The following is a 19,534-nucleotide window of genomic DNA, read 5'->3' as shown; positions in this document are numbered from 1 at the left end:
ATAGTGGGGTTTTTTTCCTCAATTTTTTTTATTAAATCAAGGGTGCGTCTTAGAATCGATGGCGTCTTAGAATCGAGGAAATAGGGTATTATATTTATAAAAGAAAAAACATAGATTGTAAGCTCCACGGGACAGGGACTGTGTCTGCAAAAAAAGTCTCTGTAAAGCGCTACGTAAAAAACTAGCAGCGCTATACAAGAACATGCTATTATTAATAATATTAATAAGATTTAGCGTGCCTATCCATTTAAATGGAAATGAAGGCGTGCTAAAGCTGTGCTTGCACAGTGAGTAATTCATACTGTAGTGGATGATGCGGATTTCGGATATTTATGAGGCTCTACATTTATTGGAAATCTGTAATAAATAAAACACATGCATGCAGCAATGCATTGGTCACTGGAGTGTATCGGGATGCACAGATTCGTGCGTGCTGGTGAGCGGCACGTGGCATACCCCGCGCTTGCCAGTGACCTGTGGCAGCGACTCGCGACCCCCATCCCCAATTTTTTCCGGCTGCGTCTGTTTCTCTTGCCCCCCACAGAAAGTCTCGCGCGCTATCAGGCTCCTCATTGGCCGGCGGCAGGTGCACGAGCCAGACCAATTTACCCGCCTCCCCTCCCCGCGGTAGCAGAACGATGCCACGCCCATGATCTATCCTGACACCGCCCCCCTGGCGACAACCGCACCTCCTCACGTGAAACTCCGCCCTCTAACACACCAGACCCCGCCCACCGCTGCTCCCGCTACACAAGTCGCTCGCGCAAAGCCCCGCTCCTGTATTCAGTCGCCGCCCATTGTTGTCAATCCCACCCCCCCTGGGCGCGCATGTCCCACCCATTCCCCTATCATCGGATCCGAACTGTCCGAATCGCTGCCCCCCCCGTCTCCTTGGTTTCCTGCTGCTGCCTTGGTGTGTGAGTGTCAGGCGGCAGGGCTCGCGGAGGGCGGCGGCGGAGGAGAGTTGGACATCAGGTGACAGTGCGCGCGGCCCCGGGGTGTTCTAATGCTGACTGCTAGGTTCGATCCTTTGCATTTTGAAAAGATCAGGAGGCTCTGCGGCAGTTTAACCATGGGGGGGAGGGGCAGACAGGTCGCGCGCTGCAGCTCGCACCCTGCACCTGCCCCGCTGGGTGTGCTTGGAGAGGGGAGCGCCAGTGTTGTCATAGAGACAGGAAAGCGTCAGGCTGTGTGATGTCATAGATACAGGAGTGGGGTTATGTGACAGATAAACCATTTGGCAGGCGATCTGTGGGATGTCATAGATAGAAAGGGGGGTGGGGGAGTGTCAGACTGATGTCCTAAGAGACAGCCATCCAGACGGTGTGATGTCATAACAAGAAAGATATGGGGCAGCTGTGCTGTGTAGGGGTGTCAGGCTCTGTGATGTCAGAGGAGTGATGTCCTAGAGACAGATGGCATAAGACTGTGATGTCACAGAGACTGTCGGGAGGATATTTATCAAAACAGAAAGCTGTTGGGAACATGTCCTGCTGTGAGAGGTCCCAGAGATAGGAGGGGTATTAGAGGTGCCTACAACTCATCACCTTTCATGTTTGCCAATACCTGGGTTAAAACTATTACTTTACTTACAGCACGAAACCTACTTTGTGCTGATAAGTTACCTGGTGTTCATCCTTCATTTTCCAAAATAAAACAGTCTGGCTCCTTGCTGGGAATTATTCTCAGGATACGGATATTGCGCTGAGCACCTGTTTATCGGTTTTCATTTAAAATTTTACGTATCAGTTTTCACCACTTTGCCGCAAGACCATGCAAATGTTTCAGGCCCCTCTGGCAGCAAAAGGGTTAATTGCCTCAAATGTCCGGATAATGTCACCAGCTTGTATCCTCCTAGTCTAGTTGTCTCCTGTTTTTGCATTAGCTGCGACAGTGCGAGTATAGTTTTGTGCATGTGTCTGCAGAACTCCATAATCACCAGATCCCAGTCCTGGCCCTTCGTTGTCCATAGAAATGCTACCAGTTTAGAGTTGGGAGACAAAAAGGACTGGATTAAAATGGTATGATGATGATGATGTAAACAATGCCGTTTTGCTGTGATGCTGCTTCTCTGTGTCAGGGACGCTGGATCGCAGAGTCTCCTCTGACGTGGACAAGCGGCTTAACAACATGTTGGATAGGAACCACTGCCCCTCTTTCCTCAACACTTTCCCTCAATAATCAGGTTGCTGTATCTTCTAGGAGTATTTACATTTTCCTTCCCTGGTGACCCAACTTCAAAATGATTGATGGGAGGGAGAGACTGTTTTTTTTTAATATTACACTTTTGACCTCTTTGGAAAAGATTGTCACATTTCAATAATTTAGTGCATGTAATGATTTTTCAAATGTATTATTATGTATTAGTTCTCCTGAAACATCTGCGTGTCGGTAAAACCTAAAAAATGCAATTTCCTACATAGTAAACCATAGTTTAGATGCATGTTGTGTTTAGCGCGAGTTGTGAAGAAGATGCGAAAAAATATCACTAAGCTTCACTGTACCCCCAAAAAGTAACTCGCCACCATCATGACTGTGCCATGGTGCTGCTGCCTTACGAGGTGCTGGAAGAACTGTGGGTACACTATGCAGGCGTTCTGGGGCCCGACTTCAGGTAGTGCTTATCGACAGCTCAGCCAAAAATATATCGTTCTTCTGTTATATGTGTATCTTTCCAACTCCTTGTCAGGCAACTCCACAGATCCCGTACCACTCGTCACCCCTAATTTTCCACTTGGCCTGGCTGAGGGAATATTGTATCCCTTAGTAATAATAAATTAATATAAATGAACCATTTTGCTGGCAGAGAGGCACATTGCAGGCATCTCTGGCAGCTACAAAGTTATGACTGAATAGTTTGTGTTCTTTGCACTCCCGTCTCATACTGTGTTTTGAAAGGTTTGCACCTTACATTTCATACTTGCTGAATTATAGCAGACAAGGAATCCTTCAGTTAAGTTGTATGTATACACACACACACACACACACGAGATATAGATCAGAGAGCGTAATTGAATGCGCAATAAACAGTTAATGTATAGCTATGTCTGGTATATGCTGCCACTATGTATTGAGTTTAACATAAATCCACAAATGCCTATAGAGGAAAGATAACATTGGGTGCAAAACTTGACAACATAACTAATAAATAGTACCAGTATTGGTGTGAAATATGTTGGAATAGGCAATCTTGGTAGACTTCTGAAATAAAGGAAAGAGACCAATATAGTGAAGTACTGTTGGTATATTAGTATCACGCAATGGTCGCAGCGTAGCAAAAGTTATAATCATGTCCGATAACAATCCAAGAGCTACAGTGGAAGCCGCGCATGTCAGTGTCTATCTAAAGGCTGCGCCTATAGTGTCGACGACGCGACGCGTGACGTCACAGTCGCTGCAAGCAAAAGTTGTATTTAGCTTTGCTGCAGCGTTGCGAGCGACCAGGCACCTGATTGGTTCAGGGGCTGTCAAATGAGGCGATAGGCCCTGAAAAATCAAATAATTCCGGCTACCAAAAATCACGTCGCCATGTCACTGTCGCGCTTACTATAAGCGCACGCGGCGGCGACAATGCATTTGTTTTCGGGCGACGTCGCTGTCGCCGGCACTATAAGCGCGGCCTAATGCTGCAGTGGATCAGCTGTCGCCTGCGATTGAAAAAAAAAACAAGCTGCGTTTCTGTCCCGGTATTGAAGCGATGTGAATCAGCTGTAAGCTGCGATGGAAGCCACAGATGCCGGTATCTTTGCTTTGGTATTGGAGCGGTATAGATTAGCGGTATAGATCAGCTGTTTGAGCTGTGATGGAGCCCACAGATGTCGGCGTCTCTGCATTAGATTAGTGTGGGTCAGCTGTTCATGCCCTTAGATCTGATTTTTGCACTGTGTCCTCTCCAGTCCTCCCGTTACTGATGTTAGAGGTGCAGGAGATACTGAGCAATCATGTAGTCCGCTTATGGAAATAACTTTCTATTAGAATCACTATGATAGTGTAGATTGAGGGTATGGGTAGGCAAGAACACCCTACGCGTTTCGTCTTAATTCGGACTTCTTCAGGGGTCCCCCTGAAAGTTATTTTCATAAGCGAACTCTCTGCTACATGATTGCCCAGTATGTCGCCTGAATCTCCTGCACCTCTGTGACGTCAGTAACAGCTTACAGGAGGACGGGAGAGGGAAAAAAAATCAGACCTAAGGGCATGAACAGCTGACCCACACTGCTCTAAGGGCTGTTCTATACAGCATGCGGCCGTGCGTTCCTATGCGAATGCGCGTGCACGTGCCGAATGCTTTTCATGTATATAGAGCCAGGTGCTGCAGGTTAGTGTGTGTGTGTGTGTGTGTGCGCACGCGCGCATGGGTTGTGAGTGAAAGTAAGTCCTAGAGAGATTTAAAAAAAAAATAATAATAAAAAAAAAAAAAATCTGTTTAATATTTTTATTTTACAATCTTTGACCCACACAAACACACACATATACATTTGAGCACAGGCAGCGGCGCGAAAATATGAAGTTCTTTATCTTCGCCGCTGTCTGTCTGCTCCCCTGTCCCTACCGTGCGCCCGTGCGCGGCCCTTCTATAGAAAGGCTGACTAAGGCTTAGTCCATAGAGACTGAAGCCGTGCGGAGGCAGGCTGAGGGAAAGCGGTGCTTTCCCTGGCCTTAGAGCGCGGACTGTCCGTGGGCGTGTCTGGGGGCGGGCCAGTGACGTCACGGAGCTGGTTCGCCCTCATTGGGCGAACCGTTCATGTGACCGGCCCTGCGCTCCGGCGAGCTCAAAAACTAAAGATTTCTTAAGACACACTCTTCCGCAGTGAAGGTGAAATTAGGATACCTGGCGCTTAAAGAGTCACTGTGTCCATAGGAAACAAAACCAGACTTTGAAGAGTGTCTCAAAGTCCAAGACTTGAAGTGGATGGCTGTAGTATTTCTTTCCTGCTGCTATTCTTCAATGCACCTGAAATTGATAAAAGGGTACACCATTGCGCAGTACTACTGATGTTTGATGTTAACCCCTTATTCCAACTTCCCCAGTGTGGACTGAATACACTTACAAGAGTGTTTCTTTCAGGGTACAGTGGAGACAATCTGTGCTTTATTCCCTTTATGTTCTTATGTACCTCGAATCCCCAGGGTACTTCCTTGATCTCTTGGGATTTCGTGATTCCCAGAATCACCCGAACTCCACGAACCCCCAGATGAGGAAAATGAACAATAGCAAAAAAGGGGGGTCACAAATTTATTTAAAAATGGCTTATAGTAAGCCTTGCAAAACCGGCTAATAGGCCTGCACTAAAAACAAGTGAATGGTTACTCGCATGTACTCGCATGAATACATGCGAGTAGCAATCCACCATTGCGCGATACTAATATACCAACAGTAATTCACTATATTGGTCCCTTTACTTTATTTCAGAAGTCTGCCAAGAGTGCCTATTCCAACATATTTCACACCAATATACTGGTACTATTTATTCGTTATATTGTCTAGGTTTGCATCCAATATGAGAGAGATAGAGAGAGATTACTTGATCAGTTTGATATCCTTTATTAAAATAGTGGTCCTACTTGGAAGACAAACAATGCAATTTAAATATATTTAATCAACTGCATAGTGAAAAAGTCACTTGTATGCTCTGTAAAAACAGTTTTTCAACTTGAACAACGTGACTATCTCTTAACGTTCACTAACTGCCTACCATAGCTTTGCTGTAAACTATGATAACATTTAAAGATGCAGTCCCTCCTAAATCCTAAAATAAACCAATGGCAGAGTTAAAAGCGTTAAATCTGGGAGATTTTACTATGGGGGTGGGGGGGGGGGGGAGGGGCGAGATTCAGAAAAGTGCAATAGTCACGAGCCATTCACTTGAAACACCTACAGTATCACCTTTTGCTGTATCCCTCTTGTACTGAGCAAGAGTTTGCACTGTTAAAGTTCTCTCCTTATTATTGGCCCTCTAACAGGCATGTTGAATAAACACTTAATTGACCGGTTATCCCCATTCAGAGGCCCTGATGAAAAGAAAATTATTTTTGTTTGCTTTCATTATGTTGACATTTGTTTTTCAAATTGCTGGGTTTTTGTTTTAAAACTATCTAACATTGATTGCACCCTTAATGAACCATAAAGCGTTTTCCCGAGATGAAATAGAGTACAGAGCTATCACAGCCTCGCTACATTTTGACAGTACATCTTAAGAAGTGACTATGAGGTTTACCAAGCGCTGCATACAATGTAGAATTTGGAGAACTCACATTTTAGTCCATTAAAAGGGTATCAAAGTTACGTACAAAAACTGTCAATCAACGAGATTTAGCTAATTAAACAGAGCACTGCCATTTTCATACATAATCCTAGGTGGGACCATCCTTTTTAATTCCCTGGCAGTGACATGGTAGCAGTATTACCTTACAGGTGTGACAGGAGTGTATCTGTAAAACCAGCTGACTGGCTGCAAGTATAGGTCATGCTTCTCTTAGGGGCAGCAATGGAAAAACGCAGGCGCTTAGAGGTTATTAATGGTGCCAGGTGATGACTATCTTGCTGTTGCTCATATTGCCCCTCTGTTAACATTGCAAAGCCGCGGGCCCAGGAGCTGCATATGTGAACGGCTGCTTTCTCCTCCCCTTCCCTAGCGCCTCCAGCGACCTTTTCACTCCTTCCCACCTCCATTAGCTTCTTTACATTTCCTCATCTACCTCCATTAAAAGGTGTAGTTCCCTCTAAAAGTGACCCTAATAATGCGATTTCCTTTCAAGCAGTTTGCCAATCTTATTTTACATTTTTTCCTTTAAAAAAAACAAAAATATATTGACATTTTTATTTAAGAAGGCCCAGTGTCTGCAGCAGAATGTTCACATGGTCAATCCCTGCTGTTTATTCTTACCTGCTCCGCCCCAAAAGATTTTCCATGTAGGCTCCAAAAGGACCTTATCAGTAAAGCGGACACTAAGCAGCCATTTTATTGTAGGTACTGAGTTATACCTCCATTCATTCCTTCACTTCTTCCTCCAACACCCACCATTGCAAAAAAATAAATAAAAATCCTTAGCAAAATCTTCCAACTCCTCCCAACATAAGTGGAGAGGGTAAGGAACGAGAAAGGAAGACACGGTATGGGAGGGAGGAGAACACAAGAAGGGGCGAGAAGGGGCGAGAAGGGGAAACACAAGAAGAGGCTTTGCAGAGGGGACTCAAGTAGTTTACTGTTCTCTTGAATCCCTTTTTTTGTGTTTGTAATCTCATGCCCTTTTCCACTTCTGTACCAATGATGGAACAAAATGCACCCATAGAAATTAATAATAAAAAAAGCCATAAATATAGATTTAAATATACATTTTCATGTAGAAAATAAAAGGGTTATTTATGAGCCAACATCCTCATTTTGAATTGATTTGTAAATGCGTTCTGGGGATCTCGGCTGATTTAGAAGGCATGTGAACATTGTTTGCTCTAATGAGGCCCATTAGAGTAACAAATAAGGAACAGCCATTATTGTATGCGAGAGAGGGGAATGTTCAGAAACAAGAGTTAGGTTCCCTTTATTGTGACATTTCTAAGAGGCGACAAAGCTCTTATTTCCCCGTCTCTGCCGTGCTCCGCTGACTAACATTTCACATTGTTATTTTAATTATGTGCCACACATCACTTGGCGTGAATGTACATACTGAGTTAAGCCTTTTTTTTTGTTGTAAGTATACATTTGTGGAATTTTATTGTGGTAGCAGCACCAGTCCAGTTTCAGTTGTGCAAGTATATCAACAGTAGATTATAACTAGAACTGGGGAAAGCGTTGCTTTCTTCTTGTGCAATGAAATATTCCCTTTGTAAAATACCAGAGAGGCTTTTTAACTTGAATTCTGCAGTTTTACATGTTGATATGACATTTGAAATATTGTGTTTTAAAGCAAGAGAACCGGGTGACACTTGTTTTAAACAGGTTTGAAGCACGGGGACTCCGGAGCTGAACCGCGTTTAATTTCAGCTCCGGGGACCCCCTGCTTCCTGAGATACATACCTCCATAGAGGGTGCCAATAGCATCTCTGGCTGGACTTGGTGGGGTTATCGAAATAGTGGCTTTAAATGTCACATCACGTGGGCCAATAGGAATCCGCGACGTCATCCCTTGAGGCTTCCTTTTGGCCTGCGTGATGAGGGATATTTAAAATTTGCGCAGAGGTCCCAGAATCCCCTTCCGAGGCAAGTATCTCGGGAGCAGAAATCAATGTGGTTCAGCTCGGGAGACCCCCTGCTTCCAAACTATGGGGGGGGGGGGGAAACATTTATTTAGAAGCGGATGTTTCTGGAACAACAGTTTCTTTTCCAGACAATCCAACTAAAGACTGCATTTTTGCAAGGTAACCGAACATCTGCGCCAAACTGGAGACTACTCTGCTATATTGATCATTTTCTTTTTGGGAGAACAAAGTTCTAAGCATTTATTTAAATACAGTAGAGACTTTGGGGTTTAGAATTAACCAATATAAACTGGTTAAGTTCAATGTTTTAGGCCGTTCTAGGCTCTTTATTACTGTAGAAATAGTTAATTCCTGAAAAGAGTCAAGAATGGGGCGGAAATGTAACATTTATGACACTCTACTTTGGCCTCTGCATTTAATTAAATGTTTATAGTTTGGTGATCTAATGTCGGGTGCCTTACTGGCACTTTCATCATGCATAATTTCCAAATCTGAAATCCATATCTGAAATCATCTTTCTAAGTCTGTTAAAAACCCAACTAGCGGTTTTTCAGTGGGTCGAACACATTGGCCTGATATTTTGTTTAGTGCTAAACTAAGTCCTGTGAATTCATTTTCTCTAGTCTTTGGACCACCTAGTAAATGTAGCCCACTGTGTGTCCGGCATGGTGTTGTACTACACTTTAATTTGTGATGGCAGAGAAACATAGAATTGGACGGCAGATAAGAACCACTTAGCCCACCTTGTCGGCCCATTTTCCGATCTACTGTAAAACCTCACACCCTATTTGATCTGTGACTTTCTTTCATGTTTAGAATAGCCTTATGTGCAGTCCAAGCATGCTTGAATTCTCTTACAGTTTCAGGCCCTAGCCCCTTCTGTTGGGAGGTTATTCCATGGATTCACTACCCTTTCCGTAAAGAAGTAGTTCCTCACATTTTCCCCTAACCTCCCACCTTCCAGCTTCAGCGTATGACCTCTTGTTCTAGGAAACAAGAAAATGAAAGGTGCTGGAAAAAGCGCTTAAGCGTAATAAACAATAAAACAATACTGTGAAATGTACTCTAATATTTCAGAAACGTAAACTCATATAAATGAGCCAAGGCTGCCCGGAAACACTAACCAAACCAAATCAGAGAAAACAATGCAGAAAACAGATACAAACCGGCGCCGTAAAGATACAGTCCAAGCAAATGTCCAAATGCACTAGGAAGTAGGTGGCATCTAGTCCTTATAGGATGATCAAATCATATGCACCTGGACTGGCTTGCAGACTTCGTGGATGGCGTCATGTGATATGTGAAATCAAACACAAAGAAAATCAGTGTATACTGCTAGTTAAAATTACATATAACATAACCATACACACATAAAACTCCAATGAACTTCCTCAGGTACGAAACGTAACGCGTATGGTCAGAGGTCAAGGCGATCTTGGAGAGAAGTTTGTGCAGTGTTTCAAGCGTGGGGCATCTTTCCAGCTAATCAGCAGCTTTCCCCCGGCGAGCACATAAAGTGTTTGAGAATTACAACGGAGTGCACCGGTGATATTGGGAAGTTCTGCAGAAACCCTCCCTCCCACCCTGGTGACTGAGGAGAGAGAAGGAGCTGTTTTGCCACAGTTGGACTCGCATGCTTGAAACAAACTGCTCTGTTGCAAGTAGGATTCTGGTTTTATAACCAGACCATCTTCAAGAAGCCATCTTCATTTATATTGAACATAGTTGTTTTGAGTATTTTTAATAAATTAGTTTAATTGTTCATTAAGCTTTTATGTTGATGTTGGTCATTGGAGTTTTGTGTGTGTATGTTTTTTTTATGTTATATGTAATTTTAACTAGCAGTATACACTGATTTTTCTTTGTGTTTGATTTCACATATCACGTGATGCCATCCACAAGTCTGCAAGCCAGTCCAGGTGCATATGATTTGATCATCCTATAGGTACTAGATGCCACCTACTTCCTAGTGCATTTGGACATTCTCTTGTTCTAGGACTTCTTTCTCTGAAAATGGCCTCCCTCTTTTTTACTTTGACAGTTTCTAATACATAAAGGATTTAGACAATCATACCCCCCTCAGCCTTCTATACTCTAAGCCAGGGGAGCACAAACGCTTCCCCCTGCCGGCTGTCCCCGTCTCGCGCCCCCCCTCCTTACCTCTGACAATCTGGCGTCATGACGCCGCGTTGCCATGGCGACATATGAACCAAGGTAAGAGAGTTACAGACGCCTTCACCGCTTCACCAGCATTTAACTTAAATGCCTCCAGGAAGCGCGCAAAGCATCTGTAACCCCTGCAGAGAATCTAGTGCCCCCTCTGGGGGGCGCACCCCCTGGTTTGCGCACCCCCGCTCTAAGCGGTACTAATATTAAACGTGCGATTTGACCTATACATCTAAAACGTGCTTCAAAATACATTTCTTGCAAATAAATAGACTGATGTTTACTTTTTAAAACTAGATACTAGCGGTCCTAAATAGTAAGAATCGCCAAAGGCAGGGGTGCGTAAACTTTGTCCTGCCCCCACTGCTCGTGTCCCCCTCATCTTGTATCCAGTGTCAAATGAAGCTGCAGGGTCATGTGAAGTCACCCCACAATGTCATTTGACGCTGCTTTGCCATGGCGGGTCATGGGATGTCACATCACCCCGCAGCGTCAAATGCCATGGCAACGCGTCACACCAGCCGTCTCAATCAAGGTAAGTGAGTTGCAGAGGCCTCAAGCTATCCCCCGGCATTTAATTTAAGTGCCTTGGGGAAGAGTGTGGGGCCTCTGCAACCGCCACGCCCTCCCTCCCCCCCAGAAAAATCTTGCGACCCCTGTCCTAAGATGTAATTCCTAAAATGTTCTGAACTTGCTAGTACTGTATCTAGTTTAAGTTAAACAAACCCCAGTATATTTGCAATAAGTTTTAGATGTATATGTTGACAAAACGTTGATTAGTAAAGCTGTCGACCAAGCAATCAATATCCTACATGTGTTTTTTTTAAATAAATAAATCAGTTCTGTACTATAAGAAAATACTTGTAGCATTTATTTTAAACAACTCTGAAGACCTGTTTAATGTATTATAATGTAGCAAGCATTTTTTGTTTATATAGCAATCATTTACAAAGTCACATCCCCTTCTAAAACTTGCTCTGACTTCTCTCTAGCAGTGCACCAATTCTATCTAGTGACTGCCTGGTCACATGATCTTCCCCATAGAACTTTGCATCTTTGGTCCACATCTGCTGCACTGACATTTAGTGAACCCCCGTGCCGAACCTTCGCCGATTGATGGGCAACTTAGCTAATTACTTATGTGTGGATTGTATTGATGCACATATTAAAAGGGGAAGGGGGAATGTTATATATATATATATATATATATATATATATATATATATATATATATATATATATATATATATATATATATATATATATATATATATATATATATATATATATATATATATGCAGCTTTGACTACTGCTGCTTTAAGACAGCACTTTTGACCACTTACAGTATACATTAGGATAGGTTACATACATGGTTACATAGTAGCCAAGGTTGATGAAATACATACTCCATCAAGTTCAACTTAAGTTTAGACGACAGATACTTTATCTTATATTTGTATTTACAGTATTTTGATCCAGAGGAAGGCAAAGAGAAATCCCAGTGAAATATCATCTAATCTCATAAGGGGAAAATAAATTCCTTCCCGACTCCAAGAATTGGCAATCCGATTTCTCCCTGGATCAACATCCTTTCCATGTTTACTTATTTGGTATTTCCCTTTATACATTTCCTTACTAAAAAGACAACCAACCATTTTTTTAAAGATATTTATTGTATCTGCCATCATAGTCTCCATGGGTAATGAATTGCACATTTTAACTTCCCCTTGTTATGGTTGTGTACTTCGCTGTGTACTGTACAGGAGGCAGACCCGCTAGGCAGAGGTGGAGAGTAGAGATTGACCCGTACCTGGCATTCAAATCCTGAAAAGTAGAGTAGTGAGGTCCAGGTCCAAGGTCAGGAGAAGGGGTCACGGTTCCGAGGTCATCAGCAATAGGTAAAGAACAAGGCAGACAGGACACGGCTTCCAGCAGAGAACCAGGTTAGCAGAACCTTGCACAGGTAAGGAAGAGAGGGGAATGAAGCCTTATAAAGGGTTCAGACAGGTACAGGCAATAAGTCCAGAATGAGGCTGACTTCCTGCCTCGGTGGCCATGTTGTTAGAGGCAGACTGCCTGCCTTGGCGCCCATGTTGGGAGATCCTTATACCCTTACTGTAAAGAACCCTTTCCTTTGTTGCTTATGAAATCTCCTTTCCTCCAACTTTAAGGGATGGCCCTGTGTCGTTTGTACTGCCCTTGGGATGAATAGTTCTTTTGAAAGCTTCTGTATTGTCCCCGAATACGTTTGTATATAGTTATCATATCCCATCTTAGACACCTCTTTTCTAATGTAAACACATCTAATTTAGCTAGCCTCTCATAAATCAGAATATCCATCCCCTTTATTAATTTGGTGGTGCACTCTCTCTAGTTCCATAATGTATTTTCTATGTAGTGGTTCCCAAAACTGTACTCCATATTCAAGGTGTGGTCTTATTAATGCTTTATAAAGAGGCATAATTATGTTTAATTAGTTTCCACCCATTTCTGTTTGATGCAAGATAAGATCTTGTTTGCCTTTGCAGCTACTGCATGGCTTTGGGCACTATTGCTAAATCTGCTGTATACAAGCACTTCTAAATCTTTCTCCATCAAGGATTCTCCTAATTTATCCTCAATTTATAAATTTCCTGTTTATTCTTGTTTCCCAAATGCATAACCTTACATTTATCTGTATTAAACCTCATCCGCCATTTACCTTCCCAAGTTTCCAGTCTATCCAAGTCCTTCTGGAGAGAAATTATACCCTGCTATGATTCTACTACCTTACACAATTTAGTGTCATTAGCAAAGCTGGAGATTTTCTGCTCCATGCCAACCTCAAGGTCATTAATAAAGGTTGGGTCACCAATTGCTATCAACAAGTCCTGTGACCAATATTTATATTCCAGTTACATATTATATTTTCCTCCCAAAATGAAAGTGGTATTTTAATTAAAGTGGTTCACCTTTTTCTTTGCCAATACATGAAGTATTAATTACCTACTATTAAAAGTTAAATATTTATGTAACCCCCCACCCCCATGTCGGGGTTACTATATGGGTTAAAAGGATTAGGATACTAAGCACCTCCCACCATAGGTAAGGTGTTAACCAATGTCCAGGCACAGGCCTAACTCGCCTAGGTTTGCCAGACTGCTTCTCCAAAAATACTGGACACAACGGTAAATGGTGCGACACCCCCCCCCCCCTTCCCATCTCTGCTCCATGCTGTTTCCTCCTCTTCCTCCTTTGCCTCTCCCCCAGGCTCCTGATACTTCCTCCTGATTGACTGCTGCAGGGCTGGAGGAAGCTTGTGTAACGTTGCTGACTGCAAAACAGGATACGGACCCGCAGGGCAGAGGTAGGGAGTAATACACCGACCTTGGCTTGGGATCAGAGGCCTGGGATGCAGGGGTAATTAGGTCCCGTTCCAAGGTCAAGGCAGGTGCAGGCAAAACAAAGGCACGGGAGAGCTCAGACAGGACAGGGTAATTAGTACTTTGCACGAACAAAGTCCAAAGCCAACTGCCTGATATTTAAAGGCCAGAGAGAGGCTTACTTTCTGTCAGGGGAGTAAGGGCAGGATTTGCCAGGAAGCATGATGTCCATGCTTCCTACAAGATGACATCACTTCCTGTCAGCAGTCATCCAGGATGTTTCAGACAGATCCCTTATAGCTTGGCTCCAATCAGGCTGGAAGAAGCTGCCGAGCCCCCTAGCAACAGCCGTGGTCGGGGAAATCCCACGGTAACCCAAGCCGGTCAGGTCACTATGCCCAGAGAGGTAATACTAGACACATACATGTCCAGCATTACCTCTAATTATTTTACTGGACAATTTGTCCAAATACAGGACAGTCCTGTTCAATACTGGACACATGGCAACTCTGGGTCTGCCCCTTTCTGCCCAGAGACAGGGGGGGTGAGGTTGAGGTGATAAATAGGAGAAGGATTCCAACTGTCAGATCCTGGGAAGGGTCTCAACTGTAAATAGTTAAGTTGGGGAAGGAGTCCTCTTTATTGTTTTCAAGAGCAGGGAAGTGTTCTTTAAAGTCAGGCCCCTTGTAAAGGAAATTAGAGAAGTACAGACTTCAACAGGGGAGATCAATGTACATTAGAGGTTGCACTATCTGTAGCCCTAGGACTAATCTGAAGTCACGATCATCAGTCAGTGTGTTAATCAGCATCCTGAAAGAATAAAGTGCAGTGCAAGTAAGAAGAATGACCTCCTGGTAACTCGGACCAGAGGACAGTATGTGAGGTGAGCAGGGTAGGATACATGAAATGTCACCAGAAGCATGGTTAACCATGATATGAATCAAACAACACTTTTTCATGTAAAAAGCAAAGTGTCTTCTCAGGAGTGCCACGATGCAGCTGAGAGAGTTGTACCTGGCTATACTATTAATAAAGACTGTTTGTTTTTGTTTAAAAAACATCAAAGTTCCTGGCGCCCATTTTCACTATCTGTATATATGAGCGGATCAGCACCCCTGACAAAGCTAATGCACCCCGAGTAACTTACATCACAGACCTCTATGTAAACTCCCATACAGCCGGGCGGGTTACATTTTTATTATAGGCTTGTACATATATGGGGAGGCATTCTCATATATACATATACACATTCATGTGTACACACACACACACACACACACACACACACACACACACACACACACACACACACACACACTTACCTTTCCATTGCCAGCACACTGTACAGGAGAGGAACCAGCCCCAGAGAGAAGCTGCGATGAGCTCTACTGCGCCACCTAATGGCCAGAGTCAGTGAGCTGCTGCACAGAGAGTCCTCTGTGGCCCGAAATTTTCAATTTTTATTGACCCCTTGGGTCAATTTCCCCCCCCTGATCAGCCACCCCATGGTATTCTTCTGAGTGCAGTCTGTAGGGATACATTTCTGTGTCTCATATGTTAGATCGGGGGTGTGCAAACCTTTCGGTTTGCGCCCCCCTGCCTGCTCTCCCCCTTACCTGCTCGCGACCCTCTTCCCCCCCCCATACGTGCTCTCTAGCATGGGCGGCGTCATTTCACCTCCGTGTTGTCATGGCGATGCGTCGCCGATGAGAAGGTAAGAGAGTTGGAGGCCTCATGCGCTCCCCCGACATTTAATTTGAATGTTGCGGGGAAGAGCGTGGGGCCTCTGTAAGCGCCGCCCTCCCCCCTCAGAAAATCAGGCGCAGCCCCCAGTTTGCACACCCCTGTGTTAGATCATTGGCGGGCAACAGGCGGGACTTCACCTGCAGACCCCTACCGCTGCCCGCTCTCCCCTAGTGCAGAGGGAGCGGGGATGTTGCTGATTGTTGTTCCTCCCCCTTCGCTCAGCTGCTTAATGATACTGTGCTGATACTGGGATACTTCCCCGCTCCTCTCCTGTGCTAATCACCAGTTCCATGTGAGGAGCCGGATTAAGCAGCAAGTTGGCATTAAGTAGCTGAACGGAGGGGGCAGGGAGAAGCTTCTACCCACAGGGCTAATGTGTGGCCCCTAAGAGGGCTGCATGTTCGGCCCCTGCAGTATATCATGCTGCCCACCACTTGGTGAGATATATTTTTTTTAAAGATAATTATTGGAGCACTTCTGGTTTTTAAACCGTTTAAACTGCACTGTAGCTCATACATGGCACATACAGTGCTGTAGGCACTGCATGTATGCCACGCACCCCATGCTGCTGGCTGCATTATTATGTGTTCCTCTTCTCGCTATGCAGGGGAAGAAATACATAAGACAGTATAATATTGGTTGTGTAGACCCTACTGGGTTTGCCGTGATGTGGTTGTAGGCTTAAAATATTTTGGCCGAATTATTGAACTAAATTACCCATATTTATGAAGAAAAGCATATACATAACATACATATTCATGTACGAAATTATTTATTAAGTTGGTGCTCTTTTTCCTCTTGTTGTATAAATAGTCTTCTGCAGAAAACATAAGCTGGGATTCAGTAACCTTTTGTTACGCGCTATCCCGCATTAACTTCCATTGGTTTGAATTGTGGTGCGATAGCCTGTATGGGAGGTAAATGAATGCCTGCTGTACTGGCTTGTCTTTGTGTTGCTTTCTGCTGACAGTCCTTGTCATTCTGTACCCACAATGGGAGAAGAATAAATGAAACCAAAATTGAACAAAAGAGAAGCATAAATAAACCATTTCAGCTTTTACACAGAAATCTGTTTTGGAAATTGCCCAATCACATGTTTTTTTTGTGAAATCCTCCTGCAGTTTCCTTAGCCGTACTAATGACCAAATCATATTTTTCCGTATCCTCTGAAAAAAGCGTCCTTGTAATCTTTTTTTTTTGTTTATTTTTTTTAACCTCTTCTCTGAAGGGGCAAGGAACTGTTTTATCATTTGTTGCATTAGCGAAACTGCTGCAATTAGCAAAAATCTGAAAACCTGTTCAATACATTTTAATGAAAGTAATGTTTACAGTAGAGATTGTATTGCCATTTATTGTCAGTTTATCCTGCCTAGTGAATGTGTTCACTTTTGCTTCCTTTTTGTGTAATTTGCACCGCATAGAAAGTGTCACTTTAGGATTGTAACTCCTTCCCCTAAAAGTAGCGCTGTCTTTTTACCCCGTTTTCCGGCTGTAGTTAATCTAACGGAGACATAGAACAGAAGGACATTGCACGTCATCTGTTATCTCAGTTCTAGGTTGGCTGGAAGTTGGATAAATAACGTGATTTTGTTATTGTTTTCAGAAAAGGAAATGGTGAAATGAAAAAGTAACTATCAAGATGAATAAAGTAAAAGTGACGGCGGAGAAATGGTGAGTACAGCCAATAGCAATACAAAGTAAGGGGTGACTGTCTGCAGGCCAACTAAGACTGCGCTTATGGCGATGCGACGTCGCGTCAAAAACAAATGCATTGTCATCGTCATCGGCGCTTATAGTGAGCGCGACCAAGCGACAGCGCTACCAAAAATCTGATCTGTTATTTGATTTTTTTCGGCGACGGTCTCCTTGTGGCCAATCGAAGAGCTTCTCCGTCCCTCTACCTTACCCTTTTATGACGTCACTGGCCTTGTAGCCAGCGACATTGCCCAAACTTGAATTGCAACTATCGCAATGGCGACGGTGACGTCATCGGTCGCATTGCTGTCGCCGTCACTATAAGCGCAGCCTTAATGAGCAAATTGTACTGCTCAAGAGGTTTCACTTTCATTATTGTGGCTACACTTTCTTGCCCACCTTTCCTCTTGTCTGTTCCTCCACAGCCTCTCTGAGGCTCAGAGCCCCGGTTCCAGGAAAGAATGTACCTTCAACAACATTATTGAAACCCTTCATGATATTGAAGCTTCATCCTAATAAGTTGTTCTCTGTTGCTGTCCTGTGTTAATCCGCACTGGAGATTGGATAGGACTATTTCCCTGAATGGGAGTAGGGGGGCAGAGCATAGCTGCACTGGTCCTACTCCCCGAGCCTCTTGGGTTATAAAAATATAATGGTTTGCTCCTGACATTTGTGGCCAACCAATAAGGATAACGACACGCATGCTCCCATTTTTTTTATTGGCTTGGTAATAGCCGTTTTTCTCCCTCCTCCCCCCCCCAAAAAAATAGCATCACCAGATACAAAAAGTGTTGTTGATCAGAGGTCCTTCCAAACGAAGGATGGGGACACTCCCAGATTCTATACAGCGATAGACATTAGTTGCCCCATCACAGCTACTTAATGATCTGATTTATGTACCAACAGGATTAATGAAAGTTAGACAGTCATTTTGTCTACAGTTTGTAGGGTTTTTTTTATGAAGAGGTTTGTTAGTGGTGGTTAGCAGACTGCCTGGCTCCAAATTTTTTCTAATAATGGCCTCATTAAATGGGGAGGCCTGCATAACAGGTCAATAATGTATCATTGTTATAACAACTTGCTGTAATCTGATCCTTAGATTCAGTCTTCATATAACCATTTTACCTATTTACATCCTGTGCAGAAGGAAGGTTTCCCTTTCCTTAGTGTCCGCTGAATGTAAATGTTACTAATGCTACTAGTGTTCCTGTCTGTCTCCTGATGGCTTTATTATTACTACGTGAACAGTGCAAAACAAATATCATTTACCACCTGTGTCGAGGGATGGGAAAACGTCTTATGACCAGTAGACATTAGGTACAGATGGTAAAAAAAACCCACAGCTTTTGAAAAGATAAATGTTTAAAGTGTGTGCGTGTGTGTGAAAACCAGCTCTGTTTAAGCTACACTGCAAGCCCCTTTCAGGTACTGTAGATATAAGCAGGATTTACTGAATGGAAGTATGTTAATGGCATCAAACATATCACTTCATACGTAGTCTGCTCACAGTAGGTGGTTTGTCCTTTTGAGAATCCTGTTACGTTGTTAAAAATAAATAAATAAATAATAATCTTGGAAATTTCAAAATTAAATTGCTCCCAAAAAGCCTCTATTCATGAGATTACATTGTTCACAATTTCAAACCTAGAATGTCAAAAAATAAAGGAATAAAAATAATGCTTATACTTGGCTAAAGTTTAACCCTTTGAGTACTGGTGGGTCGGCAGCACCAGTGTGCCACAGACCCTCTGGCTTTCGCGATCGCATTGTGACTGATGATGGAATGAAAGGGGAGGAGTTATCTCCCTTCGATTCCTCCTCGGTGTAGATCGCGTCAAGCTCAGGACACTCTCACCTAGCAAAACAAACCACTTTTTTTTTTTTTAATGTCGCTACTACAACACGGGGCACTCTCAAAGGGTTACAAAAAGCTGCCAATGAATCACCAGGATTTTGCACATTGGAGCCCCAAGTAAAGTTTGATACTCTGGATCCTGCTGCCCCCTCATGTAGTAAAGGACCATGTTCAGATGAGGCGGTTTGGCAGTCGTCGGATAGAAAGTAGGTAGAACGAGGCGGTTTGTTTGCATGTGGTACTTTGACATTTTACAATCCACCTGGTGTCATGTTTGTTGTACTCGTCTATTTGAGACGGTTTTGCGCCAGCACACCGATGGCGGTGAGACCAGGACTGTCATGCCCTTTGTTTACGGGAACAAGTTAAAGAATTGAGGTGGGAGTGCATGCTTTGCAACATCCTTCCTTGAATTTGGAAAGAAGAGCCTCACAAAATTGAGTAATTGTAATAATTTAAGCTGTTGAACTCCAATGGCAACATATTCAGAAGGAGAGTGGTGGTGCTG

General features: G+C 43.5%; 1 protein-coding gene across 6 annotated transcripts in view; it reads left to right on the top strand.

Annotated features, from left to right (window-relative positions):
- The first annotated feature begins 608 nt into the window (after positions 1 to 608).
- AGTPBP1 (ATP/GTP binding carboxypeptidase 1) overlaps positions 609 to 19,534 on the top strand; it is a 149,250-nt gene continuing 130,324 nt past the window's right edge. The window contains exons 1-2 of one of the 6 annotated variants that reach the window (XM_075598991.1): positions 609 to 975; positions 17,080 to 17,147. In XM_075598991.1, the coding sequence (XP_075455106.1) occupies positions 17,116 to 17,147 (32 nt within the window). In that variant the 5' untranslated portion in view covers positions 609 to 975; positions 17,080 to 17,115. Of the gene's footprint in view, positions 1,021 to 13,475; positions 13,715 to 14,034; positions 14,614 to 17,079; positions 17,148 to 19,534 lie in introns of those variants that run through there. The other 5 variants (XM_075598985.1, XM_075598978.1, XM_075598979.1 and 2 more) reach the window with 5 other exon arrangements.

This window comes from Ascaphus truei, chromosome 1 (genome assembly GCF_040206685.1).
Source record: "Ascaphus truei isolate aAscTru1 chromosome 1, aAscTru1.hap1, whole genome shotgun sequence".
NCBI lineage: Eukaryota > Metazoa > Chordata > Amphibia > Anura > Ascaphidae > Ascaphus > Ascaphus truei.
This window is presented reverse-complemented; position numbering and strand designations above follow the sequence as displayed.